This window comes from Camellia sinensis, chromosome 11 (assembly GCF_055761805.1).
Source record: "Camellia sinensis isolate YWXY chromosome 11, ASM5576180v1, whole genome shotgun sequence".
In the NCBI taxonomy this organism is placed as follows: domain Eukaryota; kingdom Viridiplantae; phylum Streptophyta; class Magnoliopsida; order Ericales; family Theaceae; genus Camellia; species Camellia sinensis.
The window spans coordinates 179,232,876-179,258,257 of NC_138971.1; the positions used below are offsets into that span (position 1 = coordinate 179,232,876).

The window sequence follows — 25,382 nt, forward strand, 5'->3', positions numbered from 1 at the left end:
GGAGCTATATTCTGGATATCACCACCCGGGCTATATTCCGTCGGAGCTAATCACCACTGGAGAGAGAAAGCTTGGTGGAAAGAGGAAGATATGTGGTGGGAAGAGGAAGAGGTAGAGGAAGAGGTGTGAGAGAGCGAAGCTTCAAATTTTGAAATCAAAATGAGAGAGAAAGAGAAAGAGAAGATGTCTGTGTAAACAAAAGTGAGGGAAACTGAACGATTGAAATGTCTGTGTAAACAAAAGTAAGGAAAACTAATCTCAACCATTAATATTCACCCAAAAAATCTAAACCATTGAAATGTCCAAGTGAGGGAAACATTTTCAACCATGGGATTGAACCAATCTAACGGTTCATACTTTGACAAATAAACAAAAGTCCCATAAAATATTCAAAAACCTTCTTCCCTTATTATATAAATTATAAATGATGAACTATTATTATTTGAAGGACTGTTTTGATTATTAAAATTTTAATGAGACTTGAAGGTTAAAAGAACAACTTATTTTAGTAATTTTTTGTCTTTTTAGTTAAAATATGAGGTAAAAAAATTAGTATGTTTGGAATAACTTTTTAGTTTTTTACGAAAATATAGAGAAAATGGAATATTTGATTTTTTGGTATAGATTATAAGATTTTTTATTTTTTTAGTGGATTTTTGACTTTTTGACTAAAATACTTGCATGCTAAACGAGGCCGATGAAATATAAATTTATAAATTATAATTTATGTGTAAATGCTCAAAAAATAATATGTAGTATTTTTTTACTTCCTTCTACTTGTTTTTTTAATGTTTTTTTGTTAATTATATATATAATTTTTTACTTTTTAATCGATTGAAGTTTAGATGGAAAATGATACAAGTTTCGTGAGAGATAAGTGTCAACGGATGGCCACTATCATAAGCTGCCACTTACATGGGCAGTAGGTATTCCTACAACCCATATAGGAGGAAAACCTTGCAGTAAATTAATTTTTTTTTTGAAAAATTTCAGAAAACAATTAAATGAGTCGAAATAAGAACACACATAAAAAAAAAAAAAATCCTATTATTTTTAAATTATTATTGTCTTTTCTAGAAAAAAAATTTCAAATTTGTTAAACTTTCTGGTTGGCTCAGTAAAATTTAGAATTTTTTTTAAAAAAAAAAATTCATTATAAAAGAAAATAAATCAACAAAAAAAATGCTAAAAAAATAAACTCCAAGGCCTGTTTGGTAACGTTTACGTTTTCAGTTTATATTTACAAAAATTTTATAAATTGGTTTTTATTTATTTATTGTTTATTTTTAGAAAAACATAAACTACAAACACGTTTGGTTTAGACAAAATATTTTAAAAAATTTTAAAATATAAAAAAGAGTGAGAAATGGCAAGTGGTGGTGGGTGATGGGTGGAGACGAGTGGTGGCGGCGGAAGACGGTGGTGGAAAATGGTAGCGAGTGGATGGTGGTGGTGGTGGTGGTGGGTAGGTGGGTGATGGTGGCGGGTGGTGGGTGGTAGCGAGTGGGTAGTGGTGGCGGGTAGGTGGTGAATGGTGGTAGTGGGTGGGTGGGTGGGTGATGGTGGTAGGTGGTGGGTGGTAACGAGTAGGTGGTGGTGGTGGTGGTGGCAAGTGGGTGGCGGATGACGGGTGGTGGTGGTAAGTGGGTGGGTGACGGTGGCGGGTGGTGGGTGGCAGCAAGTGGATGGTGGTGACAAGTGGGTGCGCGGGTAGCAGGTGGGTGATGCTGGTTGTGGTGTTGTTGGGTGGTGGGTGATGGTGGTGGTGGTGGTGGTGGCGGTGGCAGATGGGTGGCGGGTGGGTGGTGAGTGATAATGGTGGTGGTGGAGGGTGGGTGGTGGGTGATGGTGGTGGTGGTAATGGGTGGCAGGTGGGTGGTGGGTGGTGGGTGATGGTGGTTGTGGTGGTGGTGGTGGTGGGTGGCTGGTAGGTGGCTAGTGGCTAGTGGCTAGTGGTGGCGGGTGGCTGGTGGTGGCGGGTGGTGGATGGTGGTGGTAGGTAGGTAGGTGGCGGGTGGTGGTGGCGGGCGGTGGATGGTATTGGCGGGTGGCGGGCGGTGGATGGTATTGGCGGGTAGCGGGTGGTGGGTGGTGGTGGATGGTGGTGGCAATGGCAGGTGGGTGGTGAGTGGTGGTGGTGGGTGGTGGCAGGTGGTGGTGGCGGAAGACGGTGGTGGAAAATGGCAGTGGGTAGTAGCTAGTGTTGGGTGGTAAAAAAAAAAAAAACTCAAAACTCAAAACGTAAACTCATTTTTTGAGTTTATATTTTTTGGCCAAATTTATAAACTGAGACCATTGATTTATAAATCAAAAATTTACCAAACAAGTTTTTATTTAAGTTTTTTAAATTTTTATAAATATAAACTGAAAACTGAAAACGTAAGTATTACCAAACGACACCTAATTTCTAGAATCACCCACTATATTATTCATTTCTAGAATTGTTTTTCGTCTAGTATTTTTTTTATTATACTAGTACAATTTTTTTTTTTTTTTGATGCACATTTTTACAAAACAAATATCAAAATGTATAACAAATGTATGGATAAAATTTACTCGGATGATTTACCATCTCCGTGCACCATCTAATCATTTCTAATCATTTTATCAAATATTTATCAAATAAAGAGAGAAATATTTTTTAGAATTCATCAAATTGTTCATCAAATTTAAATTTGATAACAAATTCTTAAAAAGATAACGTAGGGAGAGTATAGTTCACATCAACTCAAGTTTTTTTTTTTAATTTAAATTTAAAATCAGATTAGACAAAAAAATAATAAAAAATAAAAAATATTCTTAATAATGCAATCATATCCTAATTATGAAAATGGTTTATATTTGTTTGACTTTATTTTATATGGATTTAATTTTAAAACTCAGTTGGGATAGTTCTCTTGTCGGTGTCAATATTTCTCCCATGCCAACGTGCTCGATTACTGTTGCAATGGCTTGGATGGTAGAAGTCTTGTTACTAAGAGCTCGTTTGGCATTGATTTTTTTAGTTAGTTTTTTTGTGTTGGAATTTTTTTAATTTGGCTTTTTTAATTTCGTTTGGTTTGATTTTTTTGACTTTTGTGAGAGAAAAAGTGTAATGATTATGGTTTGAATGTAACATTTTGTCTTATTGACTTATATAACTTATTTTGTCTATTTATATTTTTTTAGTCTCAAAATCTTAACCAAACGAGGGCTAAAACTCGAGATACGATATAATGATCCGTTAGAGATAAATCTAATGTATATTTTATCTATTGTGTTAACGGGATACAACGGATTGTTCACATCGTTTGGCATTTCATATTCACTTACGTTTAGGATTAATCATCTATCACCTTCTACTCTTTGCATTTGGACACTTCATTATAAAGTGTAATCAGTTTCATTAGTAGATGGGTAGGAGTTGTTTTGGCCAGTCAAACATAATTCCACCACCCACTGCTTGTAAGCGTGATATTATACCAGACGTTACTTAGTAAGATCGGATTTTATCAACTACAACTTGTCAGTGAGATGTAGTACCACCACCAGCTACCATTGGAGCAAGTTTATCACCATCTTCATCCCTACTGCATCACTTGGATCGAATTGTCAACCAACTGTTACACGAGGGGACTGGATTGAGAACTTGAGAGTATTCCAATAAATCACCACACTGTTCTCTATTTTAATTATTTGTGAGGGGACTGGGTTGAGTGTGTTTAGATAAATCACCACACTATTCTATATTTTAATTATTTGTAATGCTTGATCATTTATTGAGTGTTTATTGCCAGATTTTGTAATTTTGATTGGACGGACTGGATAAGGGGGGATTAGAATCCATCGGACTTGAGTCTTGGAACTGTGAATCCCTCGGACTATTTGGTTGGAATGGATATGTATCCTGTGTTTGTTTTTTCATTGGATTAAATGTTTAGAAACGACTATTTTTAGTGAATCTAACGTTTGGTTGGACGGATTGGATAGGATAAATGAACAAAAGACTATTTTACTATTTTTCAATTGTTTACTAAGTAATAGCAATATTAATCATATCTTTAATATTTTAATTATTTTTAACTAGATTAAATAAAAATTTATTTTATTTTATTTTTTACACAATTAAATAAATTTATTTTTTTAAATTAAATAAATAAATAAATAAAATATTAATAAAAATTTATATTATTTTTTAATTAAAATTTTAAATAAATTTGTTTTAAATCAATACTGTATAACAAATACCACTAAATTATGTAATAAAATACATATGACATTATTTTTTTATATTATTTAATAAATCATTACTGTATAACCTGTATAACCACTAAATACTGTATAACCTGTACAAAAAATTTGTATTATTTTTTTAATTAAAATTTTAAATAAAACATCTATTAACATTTAAATAATGAAATTAAATAAAATATAAACAAAATTTTAAAATAAAACATCAATAAAATATCTATAAAAAATTATTTTAATAAAAATAAATAAAACATCAATAAAAAGTTAAATAAAATTATTTTATTTTTAAATTGAGACATTTAAATTTTATTAAATTTTACTAAATGTAATACATAATTAAATAGTAGAGGGTCAAAATAGTCATTTTACCACTTAATCCCAACAGTAAATAATTCCTCCAAAATTGTCCCACACACCCCCCCCCAGGATAGTATAATCTCCCATATGGGGGATAAGGAGTCCGGCCAGACTCCATGTCCGACGGACTAAAAAAAAAACACGGACTAAAAACAAAACAAACATCGGATTGGATTTACTATGCGGATTACAATCCGCATAGTAAATAATCCCTCCCCCCACCCTTATCCCCCCAATCAAACACACCCTTAGTGTTAAATAAAATTACTATCAATATAAAATTAGTCCAAATAATAACAATATAGTTATCAATCAAAACCAAAATAGTAATGGCACCTAAAGAAACTAAAAACTTAACAATTTTGAGGTCATTTATATAATATAAAATTAGCTCATTTCTTATGTTAGCAGACAAGACGTGATTAAAACAAAAGAATTAGTAACTATTTGGAAACAACCTAAAAAGTTTTTGTTACAAAAAATAAAAAATAAAAAAATCACATTTTTTTTTACGTTAAAAAAATCAACTATCATATCAATTTTTTCACTCACAAAAAATATTTTTATTTAGGAATTTCTCAAACACAAAGAATTGCATGCAAATAATAAAAATTTAAGAAATATATAGTAGCTATAGCATGAACATGTGACAGTGTATATATATGATAGAAAAAGTTAATGACAGAGATGTGACAAGATATGATCACATAATGGAGAATAAATGGAAGATTAAGAGAGATTGAGAATGGACATGGAAGATTAAGAGAGATTGAGAATGGACATGATAGAAATACAAAAGAGATGTGACAAGATATGATCACATAATGGAGAATAAATGGAAGATTAAGAGAGATTGAGAATGGACATGGAAGATTAAGAGAGATTGAGAATGGACATGATAGAAATACAAAAGAGAGAGAAAAAAAAAAGGTTTTAATATTGAGTAACGATGAATGATATGAATTAACATATGGATTTGGATTAACGATGCCTTCACACTGTGTGATGTCATTGTGTATCGGTGCCACCCATTACTTGTCTTCCATTACTTGTCTTCTATCACATGACAATGTTTTCATTTGCTATTATGCACTTCCTCTGCAGTCTAGTGGATATATTTCATCCTTGGGCATGGATACTGTCAGCCATAGGACTTCTTGCTGCCACTCAGGAATTATACGGGATTACGTTTTTTTTGCTACGAGGAACGCTTATAGAGACATTCACCCTCAGTTTCGGCTTGAAATACCGTGCACTTCATCTGGACAAGTCCCTAGTTCCTCCTTCGCATCCCCATCGCATCATCACTTGGACGAAATTGTCAGCCAAGTGTTACTCAAGGGGAGCAACGTTACAGAGAAAATTGTTCAGTAAACTCGCTTCTGTTTTATAGCATTGTTGTAATTTCTTAATAATATCTATCAAATTTTGTTTATATATATATATATATAATATTATTAATATTTTTGCCTCTTAAACAGCCGTACCCTTCACAGCATGGATTCTAGAATTGAGAGGCACTTTCATGACTTGAAGGCACAGCTGAACATTGAAGCAGTTCCAAATGCACATCCAAATGCACAGCCTCATCCAAAGCACTTCTGAAATCAAACAGAAATCCAGTCACACAAACCAGCGGCAACATAAAGTAATCTTTTGTGCAATTTATCTTAGGCTATTGTCATCATCATTAAGCTTATCCTATATCCTCAATTGATGCATCGTCTTTATCTTCTCCATCTTCTCTATCTTGTGTTGGAGGCTGTGTATTTGGATGTGCTTTTGGAACTGCTTCGGTGTTCAGCCTCTCAATTCTAGAATCCATGATGTGAAGGGTACGGCTGTTTAAGAGGCAAAAATGTTAGTAATATTATATATATATATATATATGTATATATATATATATATATATATATATAAACAAGAAATTACAACAATGCTATAAAAGAGAAGCGAGTTTACTGAACAACTTTCTCTATAACCTTGCTCCCCTTGAGTAATACCTGGTTGACAATGCCGTCCAAGTGACCATGCGATGGGGATGCGGAGGAGGAACTAGGGACTTGTCCAGATGGTGTGCATGATATTTCAAGTCGAAACTGAGGGTGAATGTCTCTGTAAGCGTTCCTCGCAGCAAAAAAAGAATCAATCCCGTATAATTCCTGAGTGGCAGCAAGAAGTCCTATGGCTAACAGTATCCATGCCCAAGGATGAAATATATCCACTAGACTGCAGAGGAAGTGCATAATAGCAGATGAAAACATTGTCATGCGATAGAATGTAAGTAATGGGTGACACCGATACACAATGACATCACACAGTGTGAAGGCACCGTTGAACTTAGTCAACAAAAGTGATAGATACTTCATATACAGTATCTCAGACCTATCAAAATGTCCGATCTCTAGTAGAAGTGTCAACACCTCGACAATCCAAGCCATGGCAACGGCAAGACGGACTCGGTGGTGTTGAAGAAATAGTAAGAACCAGAAAATGGGTGTCCAAACTGCCATCTGAAATCAAATTTATAAAGTATGAAAATACACTATATCAATCATCAGGCATAGTTTTTAACTAGATGGCATTCATAAATTTAATGAAACATAACCAAAATCAAACCATAATACAACACAAATTATCCAAATTTAAAATTTGCAAGTATTAACTAATAATTTTGATAAGTTTAGCCTAACAAACCGCCTAAGACATGAGCCAATGGTAGCTTGCCATCATAATATATATATATATATATATAAGACAATGAGAGAGGAAGATGGTGGAGGAGGAGGAACACTTACAGAGAAACTCTGCTAAAACGTGGAGGAGAGGTGAGGCTTATTGCTTGAGAGAGAAAATGAGGAGGGACTTTGGGGAGAGAGAGAGAGCTATAAACATAAACGTCAATGCAAACCCATAACGCTCGTTTTTGAAAGAAATGTGAATCCACTTCATTTGGGAAGAGCTATTTGGGTTTTTTTTTTTGGCTATTTTAGTCACAGCCACAAAAAACAAAACATCACATCCAACCCATAATCATTACACTCTTCTCTCACAAAAAAAAGTCAAAAAGCCAAAAGACGCTTCACAAACCAAGCTTTTTAGCCCAGGCTAAAATAGCCAAAAAAGTCAAAAAGCCAACCCACTTCCCAAACAACACCTAAATATATTTCTTTGATCAACAAAAAGTAGCAAATCATATTGATAATAAGCAAAAAGTAGGAAACCATGAACTAAGAGAATAATATATCAATAAAGGTTAAACTAAGAAAATAATACAGAATAATATATCGAGGGGGGATAGGAGCAAAAAAATCCACTAAACATATGAGTGCACAAAGGAGGAGAAGTTTTGCTTGTGGTATAATAAATTTCATAATTAAAAAAAATAAAATTACATCTTTATTGAAGTACTCTAAAATGATTTTTATTTTCAGTATTCTGTCCACTTTTCATATGATCAGATAAATACTACGACCAAATGTATTTGTGAAATAATTTTAAAAAACAATTTTTTAGAAAGAGTTTACAAAATTTGAAAATTTATTTGGTTGTATGTTTTGAGAATGGTTTTGGAGTTTTGAAATTTGGAATGATTTAATTATTATTATTTTTTTATTTTATTTTATTTTTTGTAGTTGAATAGATGGATGTGAAAAAAAAAAATTGATTGATTTGTAAGATGAGAGAAAGAGAGGCCAGAGAAAAAAATAACTGATTGATGTGTGCAATGAAAAGAAAAATAAGGAAAGAAATATTTATATATATACATATTAATATGGTTAAAGGTATGATGTGGCATGAGAGAATAATAATTAATAAGCAGATCACCTTTGAATTACCATGACTTAACAAATAAGGAAAGAATTTTTTTTAAATAATGACTACGTTTTCTTAGTACCATTAAGTCCCACTAACAAGAATCAATCCAGAATCCAGTTAACATAGCATGAATGTATTTTATTAAGAGAAGTAAGAATTATTAGATATAATTTAGTGATGAAACAAACCTCTGCCACCCTACTTCCTTACAGCCATTGTCATTGTCATTGTCATTGTCCCTATCCGTACCACTGCCATCATCCCTCAAGTCCAAACATTATTTGAACTAGCTCAATCAACCTTCGATAAGGAATTGGGTTGGGTTGCAGCCCTTCAAAGTCAATGATGAGACTCATTAATTAAGTTCGGTAAACTGTGAATTCATGTAAAAATTACGTTTTGCAACATCATTTTTTAGTTTAAAGGTCAAAAAATTATTAAAAAAATTAAAATGTCAATAACTTATACAAAAAAATCAAAGATTCTATTTTCTCTCTACTTTTTGTACAAAACCAAAAAGTTATCTCAAACATACTAGTTTTTTTTATCTCATATCTAGATTGTCATTGGTTTAAGTTGTTGTGTCTATGGCACAAAGGCTTTCTCAACTTGGAGAAGAAATCGAACGCGTCGAGAACCAGCTCCGCGAATGCAGGAGGCTTCTCTTCGCCTTTTGGCGATACCTACCAAAGGACCAAATAATAAGGGAAGCCGAGCTTAGGCTCCAAATGTTGCGAGCTGAACAACACTCGCTCATTCTCTCATTGGCATTGTGGTTCTGCGGTGGCCCAAGAAATTAGAAGAAATTAACATGTGCTTATCTTTTCTTGTTGCAAGGCACTTGCTTAAGAAATAAAATGATTGCACTTGTTTTTGGGTGGAAGTAGTTTGGTTGTTGTCCTTTCTAGTCTAGTGCAATCAATAACCATAAAAGCCTTTAGATCAACTAATAAGGAAACAATTTACCCTCTCCCTAGTAACTTACGTCAACAAACACATGCAAAAAAAATGAAGAAGATCTCGAATAAAAGAAGAGGCCATTTATTTATTATTTTAGAAATTTTTTTTTTTATTTGTTATATAATCTCAAGCCAATGAGACCATTTGAAATGGTGGATCGTGTAATTGTCTAGTTCCTATCTTTTACCTGATTGAGAATGCATATGTATTGTCATCAACTGTATGATTTACCATAATCAGTGGGATTTTGAATCATGCTTCTTATAAGATTGAAAGTTTTTAATGTCATGAATGTTGACCCATGAAGCGTTTCAGTCAATTCAACAAGCATGGCATTAAGCTTGTCGTTAAAATCAGACACCAACTTGTTTACATCTTCGGCACATCTACTTCTTGGTTTCACTTTGTTTATTATGTATGGAAAACAACCAAGTGGGCCAACTTGAAAAATTAGGATCCTTCTTGCACCAAGGTTGTATAGATCCTACAAAAGTAAACAAATTTGCAACGGAGAGAAAAATAATTATTTTACCTTCCACTTTATAAGAACATTTAAGAGAAATTACAACTCGCCTTATCTTTAAAAAAAAAAGAAAAAAAAAAATCAAATTAATGATAAATTTTATAAAAATTAATAATTAAATTAATAATTTTAACTTATGCAATTTGAACCAAATTTCACTTTACTTCTTATAATTTTAATTTAAATAATTTAGTGCTTACACTTTAAGTCTAAAAGTAAATTTTGACCAAATTGAAACTAGACTTAAAGTGTAGAGACTAAATTGAAACTAAACTTAAAATGTAAGGATTAAATTATTCAAATTGAAATTATAGGGAGTAAAGTGAAATTTGATACAAATTATGAGGTTAAAAGAGCCAATAGGGACAATAATATGTGAGAGGTATCAAATACCTTCAAATAGTTTACCAGTTTACTTGTAAGGAGTACAACAAACTTTTTGCCATTGTATCGACGACTGCTATTATAATCATCTGGTTGTAATCACTACTGCCAATATGAATCAAAAAAATCGAATTTGACAAGTATTCTTAGAGTTTCTTTGTAGATTGAAATTTCGGTCTCAAGACATTTTCAACAGTTTCCTTGAAAAAGTTAATTTGTTTCTCCATATCGTAGTTCTTTCCCTACAAAATAAATCGGTTAAGTATATAGTTATATAAATATAAATACATACACACTTCAAAATATACATTTAACACTTCCGTTATTAGTTTGGTTATTTTATGTTGTGTTTGAATTTTAAATTTGTAAAATGAGAAGAAAATGAAAGATATGAGACACAGGACCGGCTCTGGACTAGGGCCCCTAAGGCTTATGCCTTAGGACCCAAAAAATTGGCACAAAATAAGGCCCCAAATTTAGTAGTGACTTATAGTATATTACAAATTCAAATAGACTCAATTTATTTTTTGTTGTTTTTCTTTTGGGCTGCAGCAGTACGGCCTCAAAGCAACAGTTCCGCGGGGTCCTGCTAAATTTTGCTCTGTCTTTGTTTTGTATGCTACTCGGTTCAGTGAATTATACTGCTTCTGCTGGTGTGTTTGGGAAGTATACTTCGGCTTGCTGGTTTCTATAGATTTCTGCACTGCAGCAGTTTTCCTCTAGCTGCTCTGTTTGCTCTGCTGTGTGTGACGTCCCTTAGTCTGCTGTGTGTGACTTCTGCTGTGTTTGCTCTGCTGTGTGTGTCTTCTTGGCTGACTGATCTGTCTGATGTATTTTTCTGGTTTTTTCGCTTTGTTTTGCGAGTTGGTTTCTCACCAACTAGGAGGTTGGAGCTTGTTTTAGCTCCAAGCTCCTCTTTATTGATGCAATCTTCCCTTTCCATCAATAAAGTTCTGTTTGCCGATCAAAAAAAAAAAATTTTTGTTGATTTAGGTCAGTCTAAAGGGGCCTTAAAAAATTCTGTTAGGTCCATATGTAAAAGAAAAAAAAAAAAAATAGTTATACGTGTAATTTAAACCAATTAAAATTAAAACACATACAAATAAATGTTGATTTGGCCCTTAAATCAAACCACCATCACAGAAATTCTGTTAGCTCTCATCTCTCTCAGGGACGAAGCACAGATCACCTTCTACTAGAGCACTGAGCAAAAGCAGCGCAGTGGGCCAGAAATTGGTGACTCACTCTCACACAGTAAATCCTCTCTCTCTCTCTATCTCTCTCTCTCTCTTTTAAACTATCAAATTTTAATGGAATAAATAAATTTACCTTAATTTTTTTTTCCATCTTTCTTTGTCAAATTTTAATGAAATATTTTGCCCTAATTTTTTTACCTGGTCTTTATCATATTTTAATTGAATAATTTTTTTCTTATTTTTTTGTCCTAATTTTGTTTCATTAAATTGTGTTTCATAATTTCTTTATTATCAAATATCAGATAGTTAGTGGATTGTGATTAGTGGATTGAATTGTGATTATATAGGCATGTTTCTTAGGAAACATACTTTTGGGAATAAAAAGAGAAAGAAAAACTAAAAGTAGAACAATTAATTCAATCTCAATCGGAATCATTTGATTGTTGATTTTGCAACTAAAAATGCGAGAAGAATAGTATTTAAGTGATAGTTGGTTCAATGGTAAACTAGATATGGCTGAACTCTAAAGTAATAAAACCAGTTTTTTAGTCATTGTAATGATTGCTTCCTCTTTTAATATATGAAAGTAAATTTTAATTTATAATTTTAATGATTATATGTGCAAGTAAATTTAAATAAAAAAAAAACTTCTTAATACTTATCATTTTATGCAAAAATATATATATTTTTTAAAAATGTATGTAAGTGAGTCCTATTTTCATAGTTTGCCTTAGGCTTCATAAATAAATAAATAAATAAACTAGTAGACAAATAATTATTTTTCTTTCATGTAGTTAGGTTAGAAAAATGTGAAGGAAAGGTACCTGCCATAAAAATTTATTTTTGAGTAAATTACACATATGTTAATTTAACCCTTCTAATTTTAATTGTATCAGTTTTAATCTTTAATTTTTCACATTTTTCAATATAGTCAAACTTATAATCCCCTTTAGAAATTAAACTAAAATTAAAGAGCAAAATAGTTTATTCACTCTCTTCAAAAAGGGGTTGGCATCTAGCTTGTTCAATTTCGTAATAAATGTTCTCAATTGGATTAAACTAACATAACGTAAAAAGGTCCAAGGTAAAATTCATACAATTAAAATTACAAATACTAAATTGATACAAACGGCAAATTACAAAATCCATGAGTGTAATTTCCCATCAATTTTATGTATAAAAATTGAATATGTATGAAGTACAAATTAAAAAATAAATAATATGTATAAGCAACTTCATTTCCTTCAAATTTTTTTTCCTTTTAACAAATTTAAGATCTAAATATAGCATTAATTTATATCTTACATTGCGTGCTTAACACTAATGGTTTGGAAATAGGAAAATTGATGAGGAGTTCAGTTCTAGGGGTTTGCTTTTAATATAAGAGTACTTACAAATGCAGTTCCTGTCTCAGGAAGAATACCAGTTGATGCAGAAGCATAATTAACCCCAATTTGAGGATGTATCCAAGCTTCATCAATTGTCATCGGTGGGCTTACTTTGTGATGAAGCTGTATTGATGTGTGCGAAGTGAATTTACAAAAGAATTAAAAAAATAAGGAAACAATTTTAAATTACGGATCAACTTCATAAAGGCTACTTCTCGGTACTATACTATATATGCTAATATTCTGGGAAATGTTCTGGTGTGTAATGTATACTGTATACAATCTTATATAAAATTATGTAAATTTTTACAAATTTACGTAAGTGATCACACAAATACAAATTTGTGTAAGTTCATGAAAACTTATGTAATTACGTAAATTTGTGTTGAACTTACTATTTTTTGAAATCACTTATATAAATTCGTGAAAACTTACATAATTTTTTGTAAGATAACATATGGTGTGCATTAATGTTTCCGTAACACACTAACTAAAACTGTTAAAACAATATCTATTTCTTGCTTAAAGTTAAGGGTTTAAGGTGAAAGGCCCTTCAATGTAATTTTTAATTGCCAACAAGACAAAAGCATAAATTTTTGCATCATCAACCACACCATTAATTAAATTTATTTTTAAATTTTAAAATATTAAGAAATGCTATGGTGTATATCATATGTACCTTATCACAAAATTTCATCACATCAACCATAAAATGCATAATCTCACCACAAATTGGCATAAGAAAAAATGTCGTAACCAAACTACAAAACTTTCGCAACATCAACCATAAAAATTTGGACATTAATTTGTGGCCTGGTTACTCATTTTGTAGTTGATCTTACAAGATTTTATGGAAAAATTACATATTTTTGTCATATGGTGCAATGGTATATATCCCTAACGGGGTGTAGGGTGCACACAATAAGATTTCCTCAAGTTTTTTATCTAATTGTTCTTCTTTATAAAATTGGTATTTTTTGAATTTTGTCATTGAGATCTATCAAATACAAACCAAGTTGAGTATTCAAAATTTTTTAGAAAAAAAACACGTAAACCTTTATTGTGTTCTCTATTCTCAAATAGTGAAATTTCACTATTTATCTAAATTTCAGCACTTAAACAATAGAAATTCCATTAATAATGATCACGGAACTTTTTGATTTTTCAAATCAAATGATCAGCAAAAAATAAAAAAATAAAAAATAAATAAAATCAACTTGCTCTAAAAATCATAAAATTAAAGTAGGACATTCCTCCTACATATATGTCTACCGTATATATGAAATAATTTTCAAAATCAATTCAATTGATTGATAAAAGTAAAATGAAGTATTCGTGTAGCAAACTTTTATTATATACAATGCACGTGCACCACTACTAATGTATATATATACGTGAAAAATGGTGTATAATTCAATTCCTCTAGTTTTGGTGGTCAATCAAAATCTAGGTTAGAGATATGTGAGTCTAGATTTACCAGACAATCACATATTAGCTTAAAGATCTTTCTTCTAGCAAAAGATTATACAAAAAAAATGACATGCAAATGAATTGAAAATTCAAAAACTTTTAAATTTGTCCAAAAATGATAGGGAGAGAAGGCGACAATAAGGGTGGCTTGGGAGAAGAGATGGGGTAGCGATATGGAGACTAGAGAAAGGACATTGACGATAGTTGGGGAGGGAAGAGGAGTTATAGTGGTGGTCAGAAAAGGGAGATGATGCATCAGCGGTGGTCAGAGGAGGAGATATGGTGGCAGGGTTGGTTTCGGAGAAAAGATGGGTGACAATGGGTTTGAAGAGAATAGATTAGGTGGTTGAAGAGGAGTATTTGGCAGATTAGTGTTAGGGATTTGAGGGTTTCAAAGTAGATGACGAAGGTTAAGGATAGAAATGACCTTTTGCATTTTAATTTTACTTTAAATTGAAGAAAAATTAATGCCCACCCTCAAAATTGGCAAATGTTATACACTTTTTGTCAATTTGGATGGAAACATTAATTGTTGCAATTTAATCCAAAATCAAGAGTCTTTCTATCTATATTCGAACAATAGAGGGGGTAAAGTGCTCCGAGTTCAAATCACAAGGGGGCTAAGTGAATTTTACCCTTAAAAAAATACACATTATTAAAAATATTTATGGATTCTCACCTATAATTTCTGGAATTGTTTTCCCATTTGTGAATCTTTCCAATCCTTTCCAAATGCATTCTAATCCATAGGGTTGGTATCCTGCCTTCATGCCTGCTGCATGGCGAGTCTTGTGGCCATAATCAACTATTGAATCTCCAAAAACATGCAAATTTGGGACTCTTTGTGCTAGGCATGTCATGGAAAGCAACCCATGAAGATGCAAGAAAAGGTAATCGAAGATAACTAACATAGTAAGTGTATCCCAATTTTAAGATTAACCTGCAAACGATTAGACCAAAAGTTAATGAAGTTTATTTTCAAAGTTCAAATTGGAAGTGATATACCCAAAAATTGGCCATATTGATTCACTTTATATGATAGAATTTGTTTGTTTGATTCTTTCTTCGTTTCATATTTATTTATTTTTACAACATGGTGAATATACTTACAATTCGAAAAAAGTCAAAAAAAAAAAAAAAAAAATCAATTGCCTAACTGCATTAAAGATATTCATTTTAGTTTTTCAATATTTTCTGGAAGCTAATTCCTTGAATGTCCTTAGGCTTTTGCTTAACTATTGAAAGGATGACTTGAATCTACGTAGGTTGATAAGCTGACAAAATCTTTTGTGTGTGCATAAACCATAGAAATCATACCTGAAATAAATGTAATGGGTGATGAGATGATCCTAGTTGTTCCCTAACATTTTCAAGATCAAATGTATCCTATTTATAGGTTAAAGAACGTAGTTAACCATGGAGTTTTCTAACCTTAATTGTGATTACAGATGAAACTATCATATTTAATTTAGGAATTTAATGTATTCAATTTATTGTTGAGAAGTTAGAAAGAACCTGCTGAGAAATTCATTGTGGCCTAGGAATTTAATAAATAAGTTGGAACTGATAAGCGTTACTAAAAATTTGATACCATTACAATCGCATTATTGTAGTTCATTTAATATTCTTGCGTAGATTTTTAAATTTTTATCAGAAAAATATTTTTATTGAGTCAAAGAATAAGTAAAATGAGATTATTGTAGGGAGGGCTATTTTGACACCACTTTACCTTAAAAACACTTCATTTTTTTTTTTCTTTATCATACATAGTTACATTAATACCCTTTAATAAAGGGCAATTGAGGTATATGTGCAAAAGTCAAAAGGGTATTAATATAACTATGTATAATAAGAATAAAAAAGGGAATGTATTTGAAATAAAGTGAAATGGTAATAACGGTTCTTTATTATATTGTGGTGGGTACACTGCAGGAAAATTGACTTTTAGCGACGTTTTAAAAACGCCGTTATAGGCCTAAAAAAAATGCTTCAATAGGTTTTTATGACGTTTAAAATTTTTGTCGCAGATACGGCTACTACAATAGCTTAGCGTCATTTCATAAATGTTGCTAAAAACACTAGGTGGCATTTTTTAAAACGTCGCAAAATCTTTAACACGCACTAACTTTTCTGTCACAATTAACGTATGATGTAATGACATCATTTAATGGCGTTTTTTTAAAAAACGCCACCTTCATTTTCATGCTTGCCTCAATTATGATGTCATGATAACATCATTTAGTGACTTTTTTTTCAAAAAACACTTTTTTGTTTTTTGTTTTAAAGAACATGGCCCTATCAATTGAGAATTTAACTAGGATTAGAGATTGAGAATTTAACTAGAGAGATAGAGAATTAACTGAGAATTTATATAAATTTAACTAAGAATAGAGATTGAGAATTAACTGAGAAATTATATAAAAGAACACAGATTGGCTCAAATTTGAATCATAATGCCAAATTGAAGACCATAAAAATTCTACTTTATCTCCTTGGAGATTTAACCCTACAACCTTCTAATTCTCAATCATGCACTGTTCAACAGTTTGAATTTTCTTCAAATCACCCCCTCCTTTTTTTTTCAACTGCGCAAACTAATCTGCAATCTAAATCTTTACTTTGCAACCAGCAAAAGTTTGTTTGTTGACACTAATTATCTTCCGAACACCTGGTTCAAAAATAAAATGAAAATGAGAGCACGCCTAATTAACAAAACTTGTTATCACAGTTGTGGAAAAGCAATAATTGAGAGAGAATTTAAACTTCCACAACAATCAATGTTTTCTAAACACAAAACAACAAATAAATACACAATTCCATGGACTGTCGGGGAAATTCTAGGATTAAAAAATATTGATGTAGTACAACTCAAATAATTTTAAACCAATATATCTTTGGTATATGAAGGGTTTGTGGTTCTAATATTATCAGATCTGACAAAACAAGAAGTAGATAGGACAATCTTATGCTTGGATATTATATGGCTACAATGCAGACAAGAATGATGAAATTACTTGGTCAGATTGCACAAGTAGTCAACAACAGGACCACTAATGGATGTAGCCTATAGCTTGTGCACTATTTTTTAAAAGACTCCAAAAACTAGCGACCACCAAGAACTCTATGACCAGTACCAATACAACTTTTAAACTATAATTCTAGTGTGACATATTAGTATCAATATCAATAAATAAATAGCCAAGTGGACAAATAAGCAAACTATGATTAAGCTACAAGAAAACATACTTAGCATTGAAAACACTAACAACAAATTGCATAAAAGTACCAGTAAACAAAAGCACACCTTACCGGTTTTGATCGGGACAATGTCATCCACAGACAGAGGCTCCCCAGTAATAGGGCATTTTCCATACTCCTAGTTAAGGAACAAACAAAATTGCAGATTTCAGAGTGTTTAGAACTGTTAAAATTGATGTATAGAAAAATAGAGAATTGTATTATTGATTGATGTCAATTTTGATGTATTGTATGTACATTATATAGGAGATGGAGATGTGAAGTGGAGGTGGAGTGGTGGAGTAGGTGAAGTGGAGTGTGTAGTGGAGTAGGTGAAGTGGAGGTGGAGTGGTGTAGTGGGTTAGGTTTAGTGGAGTAGGTTTAGGTGTACATTAACAGCCCCCCTCAAACTCAAGGAGGATAGGAACTAACCAACTTGAGTTTGAAGAGAGTAACAAAACAAGAAAGTAAACTGATAAAAAAAATAAAACAGGATAGGAGACACGGTATGGTCGTGTCAGACAGATGTAGCAGACAGTTTATGGGGTCATGTCGGACCGTTGTAGCAGACAGTTTACAGGGTCATGTCGGACCGTTGTAGCAGACACTGTGTGGTCGTGTCAGACCGATGTAGAAGACAGTTTATGGGGTCATGTCGGACCGATGTAGAAGACACTGTATGAGTGTGTAGATAGGCTGCCCAAAAGATATACATGGATATAGATATCGAGCCCTCAAAAGTCGTGCCCTCAAAAGGTGTGCCCAATCTTCCAAAAAGGCGTGCCATCAAAAGGCGCGCCCAGTTTGTCGTCGAGCGCCGAGCGGTGCATGATGCACGTGTCTGCCTTGGCTATTTAACCAAGACGAAAGCTGAGGCTGAGGCAGAGACTGAGACAAAAAAAACTGAGAGAAACATCTGAAAAACTCTTCGTGTTCTGAGAGATTCGTGTTCTGAGAGAGAAACTCTGTAATATTCTGTAACACTCTGTTGCCCAGAACATGGCCTCGTCTTCCCGTTCAGCTACCCAGAATATGGCCTCTTCGTCCCGTGGTCTGCTCACTCTCTTTCCCGACCTCAACGAGTCAACAAGAGAGATAACTGGTGCGGTGGCCAGTGAACCTCAACCAAGCGCCTCTGGTTTTGCTCCGTTGAACTTTCCGATGCGGTCGGTGGAGCAAAAAATGGCGGTGCAAACTGATATTGAGGCCAATCAGTATACTTTGAAGTCATGTGTGGAGACCATGACGGCGGTCACAAACCTGTCGCACCGGCTACAGAGTAGGACAAATGAGGTGCAGCAGTTAAACGCCCAACTGGCTCTACTCCAACGCATGTATAAGGATGCGCGAGCAGAGATAAGTGTGCTAAAGGCGGAAAATAAGGAGCTGAAGCGGAAGGCCACCGTGATGTTCCGATTTGGAGGGCCGCCATATGCTGTAGTGGAGGAGCAGGGTGGAGTGATCGTGCCCAGTGGAGTGGGAAACACGGAGGCAACACCGTCAAGAGCCGCCCAGGACGGAGGCAAGAAGAAGAGACCGGCGGCAGAGTAGAGAAGGGATGTCGGTGTGTGGCCGTCTGCAGAAAAGAAAACAAAGCCGGTGTTGTGTTTTTTTTTTTTTTTGTTGTGTGTGGTGTAAAATGGTGATCGGGGGGAGCCCCGTCATGAATAAAAAGAGTTTGGCGTGCAGTTCGTCTGCTTCTTCTGCTGGTTTTGTGTGTTTTTTTTTTTTTTTTTTTTTTTTTGCAAAGAAATAAGAATGAAAAAAAAAGGTTGCGTGGCCCACGGTTTTGGGAAAACCGGCAATGGGTTTGGTATTTGTGTTTGTAGATTTTTTTTTTGTTTTGTTTTATTTATTTTTTTTGTAAGAATAATAATAATAAGAGATGAATGGCGAAAGCATGTGCCTCGGGGGATTGGAAAGTGGGTTGGAGAAAAAAAAAAGAGTGTGGGTTGGAAAGTGGAAAGATGAGAGAGTGTCAGTCCATTGAAGAAAAAATAAAAAAAGAAAAGTGTTGATGGGGAGGAAAGTGGACCTCTCTCTCGGTGGGACTATTAAAAAAACGGCAAGATGTATTGTATTAAGAAAGGGACGAATCTCGCTTTTGGGTGGTGGTGCTTGAAGAGAGAGAAAGCCACACGATGTGTGGAGCTGTAGAGAGAGACAGAGAGAAAAAGGGACCACAGAGAGAGATAGTGGGTTGATAAAAAAAAATTGTGGGGTTGTCCATACAGGGAAGATCGTCGTGAATCAACGACATGGTGTGGATCATCTCGACGGCGCAAGCAGCCGGCATTGCCTGAGATTGCTTGAGATTCTCCGCCGCCGACGAGCTCGCAGGAGGCGATGCAAAGAACCGGGCGGACCCTCTTGCCGCCGGCGAGGAGAGAGTATCTTATGGCTTCGTGGATCGTTGGTGGATTTCTCAACACAACAGCGTCGTCGAGGGCTTTGTTGATGGAATTAGCTTTGAGAAGCATGTATCCATTGATATCGAATTGGGTGGTGATTTGTTGATTCGAACTGTCTGTTTCTTCTTTGGTGAGAATCGCAGAAACTGTGGAAGATGAGACGGGTCGTTGTTGGATTTGTCTGAGAGGAAATAAAGAATAGTTTCTGAAATTGGGTGTGTTCTTCTTGATTGGATTGTAGATTAATCCGATCAGAGATCTGCATCGGCTTGGTTGATTAAACATTGAACAGGTTTGGACCCATGAATCTTCTAGATTCATCGATCTCATCTTTTTCTGTTGAGAGAGAGAGAGAGAGAGATTGATTCTTGTCCTGATTAGCAGCAGCACCAACATTCGTTTGAGTTACAACAGCCGCCTCCATTACGATGCAGGGCCGACAGAGAGAGAGGCCGCCGATTGGAAGCAACAAGTGAAACAATGAAGAGAAGAAGAAACAAAGAGGATTTGGGCAGTGATGGGAAGGTACGTGTAGAAAATAAGCGGAATAGGTGGAGGTCCGGTGGACGGCTAAGGTGAGGTTGCCGCCCGCCGGTGAAGCGAAAAATACTAGGTTCTAAACCTGCTCTGATACCATGTTAAAATTGATGTATAGAAAAATAGAGAATTGTATTACTGATTGATGTCAGTTTTGATGTATTGTATGTACATTATATAGGAGATGGAGATGTGAAGTGGAGGTGGAGTGGTGGAGTAGGTGAAGTGGAGTGTGTAGTGGAGTAGGTGAAGTGGAGGTGGAGTGGTGTAGTGGGTTAGGTTTAGTGGAGTAGGTTTAGGTGTACATTAACAAGAACTACATTGAAAATTCTTCCTAATAAACATAAAATTCAAAAGAAAAATGTGATATAAATGGTACAAAGAGAGTTTCGAGTGCAGTGTTTCCTGTCTTTTTTTCTTTCTTTCTTTTTAAAAATTTCTGAAGCCCCAAATAATGAAAACCTTCATTACCCAAATTTCCACTTTTATTTTTTCCTTAGCATTTTCTCGGTAAAAAAATAGAGTACATGGGCAAGAAACAAATTAAAACCCTACATCAGAAACTCTTACTAATAATCATAGGATTCAAAAGAAAAATGATAAATAAATGGTACAAACATAGTTCAAATGTAAACAAATTGACCCCATATAAAAATTGGGGAAAATAAAAGATAACATTGAATCTTTTTTTCTCTCTCTCTCTCTCTCTTTTTGTTTTTTTTTTTTTTTTTTTGAAGTACCAAAATATAATATACATATATGAATATAAGGTGATTTCTTCTTGTGAATGTAAACATGAAGCCAAAATAGTAAAACTAGAACAATGAAATGATAAAATTACCAGTTTGTAGAAATAATGTTGACATGAACCATGTATGAACGCCACAATTGTTTCTGAAAATACTGTTAAGGCCATCAAAGCATAACAAGGAAAAAGGAAAGAGTAAGGGGTGAACACCATATTGCTTAAGCAGAAGGGGAACAGGTATGCACTGTGCCACTTACCCCAAAACAAAATAAAATTAATTATAATTTTTCCTTCCAAAAAAAGAAAAAAATAAGGCATTGTATTTCCAAGTGCAAGACTCAAGGTTGTGGCAAGCTTTGGGTACTAGTATTTTTTTTTCCCAGACACAGTGACTTGGAACACTAAATAAGATCGTAATGTAAATTTAAATACGCATATATGTATAATAAATGTAATTTATAACAAATGGACCTTAAAAAAATGTCATAAATTTCAATTTTCAACCAATGAACCATAAGCTATTTTTACTATGCTTTGCTTCAAACTTGTCCATTCAAAGCAGAAGAAGACATTTTCCAGCTTTTTGTAATAGCTCAGCGAAGAACATAGAAAGAAATAACAATAAGCAAAAACAAGGGTAGATTTTTATCTCCTAGGCAACACATCGTAACTGGGCAGACAACTTCAGATCAAAATGATTTCAACCAGAAATTCCAGGCTTCCAGCCAATATTAATGATGACTAAATTTTGGCTTGGAGTTGGAAAACAACCTTTATGGATCAGGTACAATCTCAATGTTTTTGGGGAAATGACATGACAACAGGACTGGCGTAATGTTTTATATTCCATAAAGATATATTTAATAGTAGACTCTGAATAAACAGGATACTTGGGATTGGAAACACATACTATTTGGAACATTCCAAGCATCCCAGGAATGCTTGCAGCTTATATTGGTCTTGGCATCATTATCTGCACAGAATTCTTATATGATGAAGCTACAAGAAAACATACTCAACACAGAAAACACTGACAACAAATTGCATACAAATACAAGTAAACAGAAGCACACCATGCTGGTTTTGATCGATACAATGTCATCCATAGACAGAGGCTCCCCGGTAATAGGGCATTTTCCATACTCATAGTTAAAGAACAAACAAAAATGCAAATTTCAGAGAGTTTTGAACTAACATTAAAAGTTCTTACTAATAACCATAAAATTCAAAAGAAAAATATGACAAATGTGTTGCTGATAAAAATTGGGGAAAATATAAGATAACATTAAATCTTCTGTTTCATATTCACAAATCACAATCACTAAGCCGAAAAGTTTTACTAAATTGAGTGCATTCTTTCCTGTCTTTCTTTCTTTCTTTTTTAAAAATTTCTGAAGCCTCAAATAATGAAAATCTTCATTATCAAATTTCCACTTTTATTCTCAGTAAAAAAAAAAAAAAAAAAAAAAACAGAGTACATGGCCAAGAAACAAATTAAAATCCTACATAAAAAATTCTTACTACTAATAACCATAGAATTCAAAAGAAAAATGTACAAACATAGTTAAAATGAAAACAAACTGAACCCATATGAAAATTGGGGAAAATAAAAAATAACATAGAATCTTCTTCTTCTTCTTGTTTTTTTTTTTCTTGCTTAAAATTTCCTAAGTAGCAAAAAATAAAAACCTTTACAATCCAAAATTTTTAATTTTATTCACTTAGTACCATTTTCTCAGTAAACAAACAGAAAAAATTTGAAACCCTAGAATCAAGAAAGAGGGAGGAAGCAAACATGCGGATATGTGTCTCTCAATCAATCGCTTCTCGTAAAGAAGTCCAGACTTCATCGAAACCATCGGCTCCTTCGGTACTTCACTGAAAACTGCAAAGAAAAAGCAGTGATCGGACAAACCACTACAATAACCATTGAACAACAACATTTATATATATATATATATATATATATTCGTATATGTATATTATATATCAAGAGCAGCAACATTTATATATATTCGTATATGTATATTATATATTGAGAGAGAGAGAGAGAAAGAGAGAGAGAGAGAGAGACTTGAGCAATTCATGGTAAAGAGTGATAGAGTTTCTCTGAGCTCTTTAGTGCTTCGACGCAGTTGAGAAGTAAGAACTGGTAATGAAGAAAGAACATACCAAGATGCAAGTTTCTACAAGAATTTAGAGAGACAAAGCAGATCTGGTATTACCATGTTAGCAAATCGCAGAGAGAGGGAGAGAGAGAGAGAAAAAAAAAAGTAGATCTGATCGAAGAGAGAGTAGATCTACATCTCTTCATCGTTGAGCTTCTACACACTATTTCCAATGATCCACATCCAACGCCACCTGCTTGTCCCGTACATGATCAGAGACACTAACACTGCACTCAAAACCCTAGATAAATCGATTTACCATTGCTGTTGTAAGGCTCCTGAAATATGTATTTACTTCTCAGACCCTAATGTTGAATTATTTTCTTAAAGCCCCTCGGTTACTTGAATAAATTCGAATCTTGCCGATTAGCATTACTATTTTACTTTATTTTATTTATTTATTTATTTTTATCGAAACAAGAATTACCTTAGCCGGATTAGGTTCCCTAACCTAATTTAATTCTACATAAATTACATGTATTTAACACCAAGCCCCTACTTCTTTATTAAATTCAAAATAAACCACAAAAACTAGTACATGTACTCTAATATTATTAGTACCATCAATCTTGTAAGATATATATATATATATATATACACCTTGAAGAGTGTGCTCTAGGACCAAAACCAATAAAATAATAACCCATTACACTCCTAGGGAAGAGAGAGGAGCCAATTTTCAATAATCATGATTATGAAATCCTAGAGAAATACAACCTAGTGACCTACCTAGGATACAAAATCCAAGAATTAGTTTCATTACAACTAGAGGTGGCCTAAATCAATGGAACACACCTCCTAAGTCCCTTCAATTCCTTTAGAATTCAAGCAAAATCCTAACTTTCCATCCAATTCCAACTAAAGGGCTTTTATGTCCTTTTACACCAAAATTTGCCTATATATACCACACCCTCCCTAGCTTGCAAACATACACACAACACACTCACTTACACACACATTTTGGTTAGAGAGAGAGGGAGGAGAGCAAGAAAGAGAATCTAGAGGAGAAGAAGGAGGAAGAGAAGAGAGTTTCTTGTGCAAAGCTTAGAAGGTAAGCCACCAACACAACCTTCCCTTCATTTCCTTTTCTAATGCATGTTCTAAAGTTTCTAAATAATGTTTTCCAGATCTTTTATTATCAAGTTTTTATGTTAAAAATACTAAGATTTGAGTATTGGGTCCATCTCTCTTGTATTTCCCCATTTTGGCACAAACCATCTTCTTTTTGTACAAATCTCTCAACTTTTCAAGGGCACTCTTTCAATCAAATTTTTTGAGTTAAACATGTGATAGTTAGCATATTTTCTTCACAAAAGAAATGAAACTTTCTCATGGTGGAACCCCTTTTTTTATAAATTTCCTTGTTTTGGGCATTCCACCTTAAAACCTGTTTTTTTCAGTCAACTTTCAAATATTCCAGAAAAATGTACAAAAATATTCTGAACCTATATTTTATTTCAAAACCTTCCTTAAGGAGTTAGCTTTCAACTAAAATTGGTTTCATCGAAAAACATTGAGTGGTTTGCGAGAAAATCAAGTTTTCGTAACAGTCGACAGATCTGGGCAGATTCTGGAACAGTGCTGGACTATTTTGTAAATAACTTAAAATCGGGAAAAGCAATCCCATTTCCGAAAAATGTTTTAGAAACTAGATCAAATTCTTTACTAACCATAGGAAAACCGAGTCCGGTAGGTGAACCTAAGTAGTCCTTCCATATTAACCTTCATGTGATGTTAAATCTGGAAATTTGTTATGTTTGGATGTTTTATACCCTTGTATTCATGAAAATGTTTTATGGCTTATTATCATATCTTGGCATAATGTTGTATGGGTATGTTATGTTATTTATCTTCTTATCTTGAGGAGGCATGCTTATGTGAATTTTATTTTATCGTTTAGTTGAACTAACCTTGACTTAAAACACCTAATTCAACGGGAAACCTAATTGGGTGG

The 25,382-nt window shown here is 33.5% G+C and overlaps 1 protein-coding gene across 9 annotated transcripts; it reads right to left on the bottom strand.

Annotated features, from left to right (window-relative positions):
* Positions 1 to 16,721: 16,721 nt before the first annotated feature.
* Positions 16,722 to 23,731, bottom strand: LOC114314802 (pre-mRNA-processing factor 19 homolog 2). 9 transcript variants are annotated; one of them, XM_028261286.2, is made up of 7 exons: positions 23,565 to 23,684; positions 23,335 to 23,446; positions 23,056 to 23,145; positions 22,171 to 22,233; positions 21,354 to 21,415; positions 17,637 to 17,703; positions 16,722 to 16,995 (listed from the first exon to the last, which is right to left on the bottom strand). In XM_028261286.2, the coding sequence occupies exons 2-7, from the start codon at positions 23,345 to 23,347 to the stop codon at positions 16,934 to 16,936; spliced, it is 357 nt and encodes a 118-aa protein (XP_028117087.2). In that variant the 5' UTR covers positions 23,348 to 23,446; positions 23,565 to 23,684; the 3' UTR covers positions 16,722 to 16,933. The 9 variants fall into 9 exon arrangements, 7 of the variants coding, with proteins under 7 accessions (XP_028117087.2, XP_028117089.2, XP_028117091.2 ...); XR_003647573.2 differs by having other exon boundaries at positions 22,334 to 23,145; positions 23,335 to 23,731; XR_003647572.2 differs by having other exon boundaries at positions 21,354 to 21,406; positions 22,151 to 22,233; positions 22,334 to 23,145; positions 23,335 to 23,731.
* Positions 23,732 to 25,382: the final 1,651 nt, after the last annotated feature.

Bases quoted from the DNA above. Each gene is read 5' to 3' on its own strand.
- LOC114314802 (XM_028261285.2), bottom strand. The intron at 22,234-23,055 runs GTTTGCTTCCTC...AATTCTGTGCAG, and splicing joins TGAGAGACACATATCCGCAT to ATAATGATGCCAAGACCAAT. The intron at 21,416-22,170 runs GTATGTGTTTCC...TGGCCTTAACAG, and splicing joins TGCTTGGAATGTTCCAAATA to TATTTTCAGAAACAATTGTG.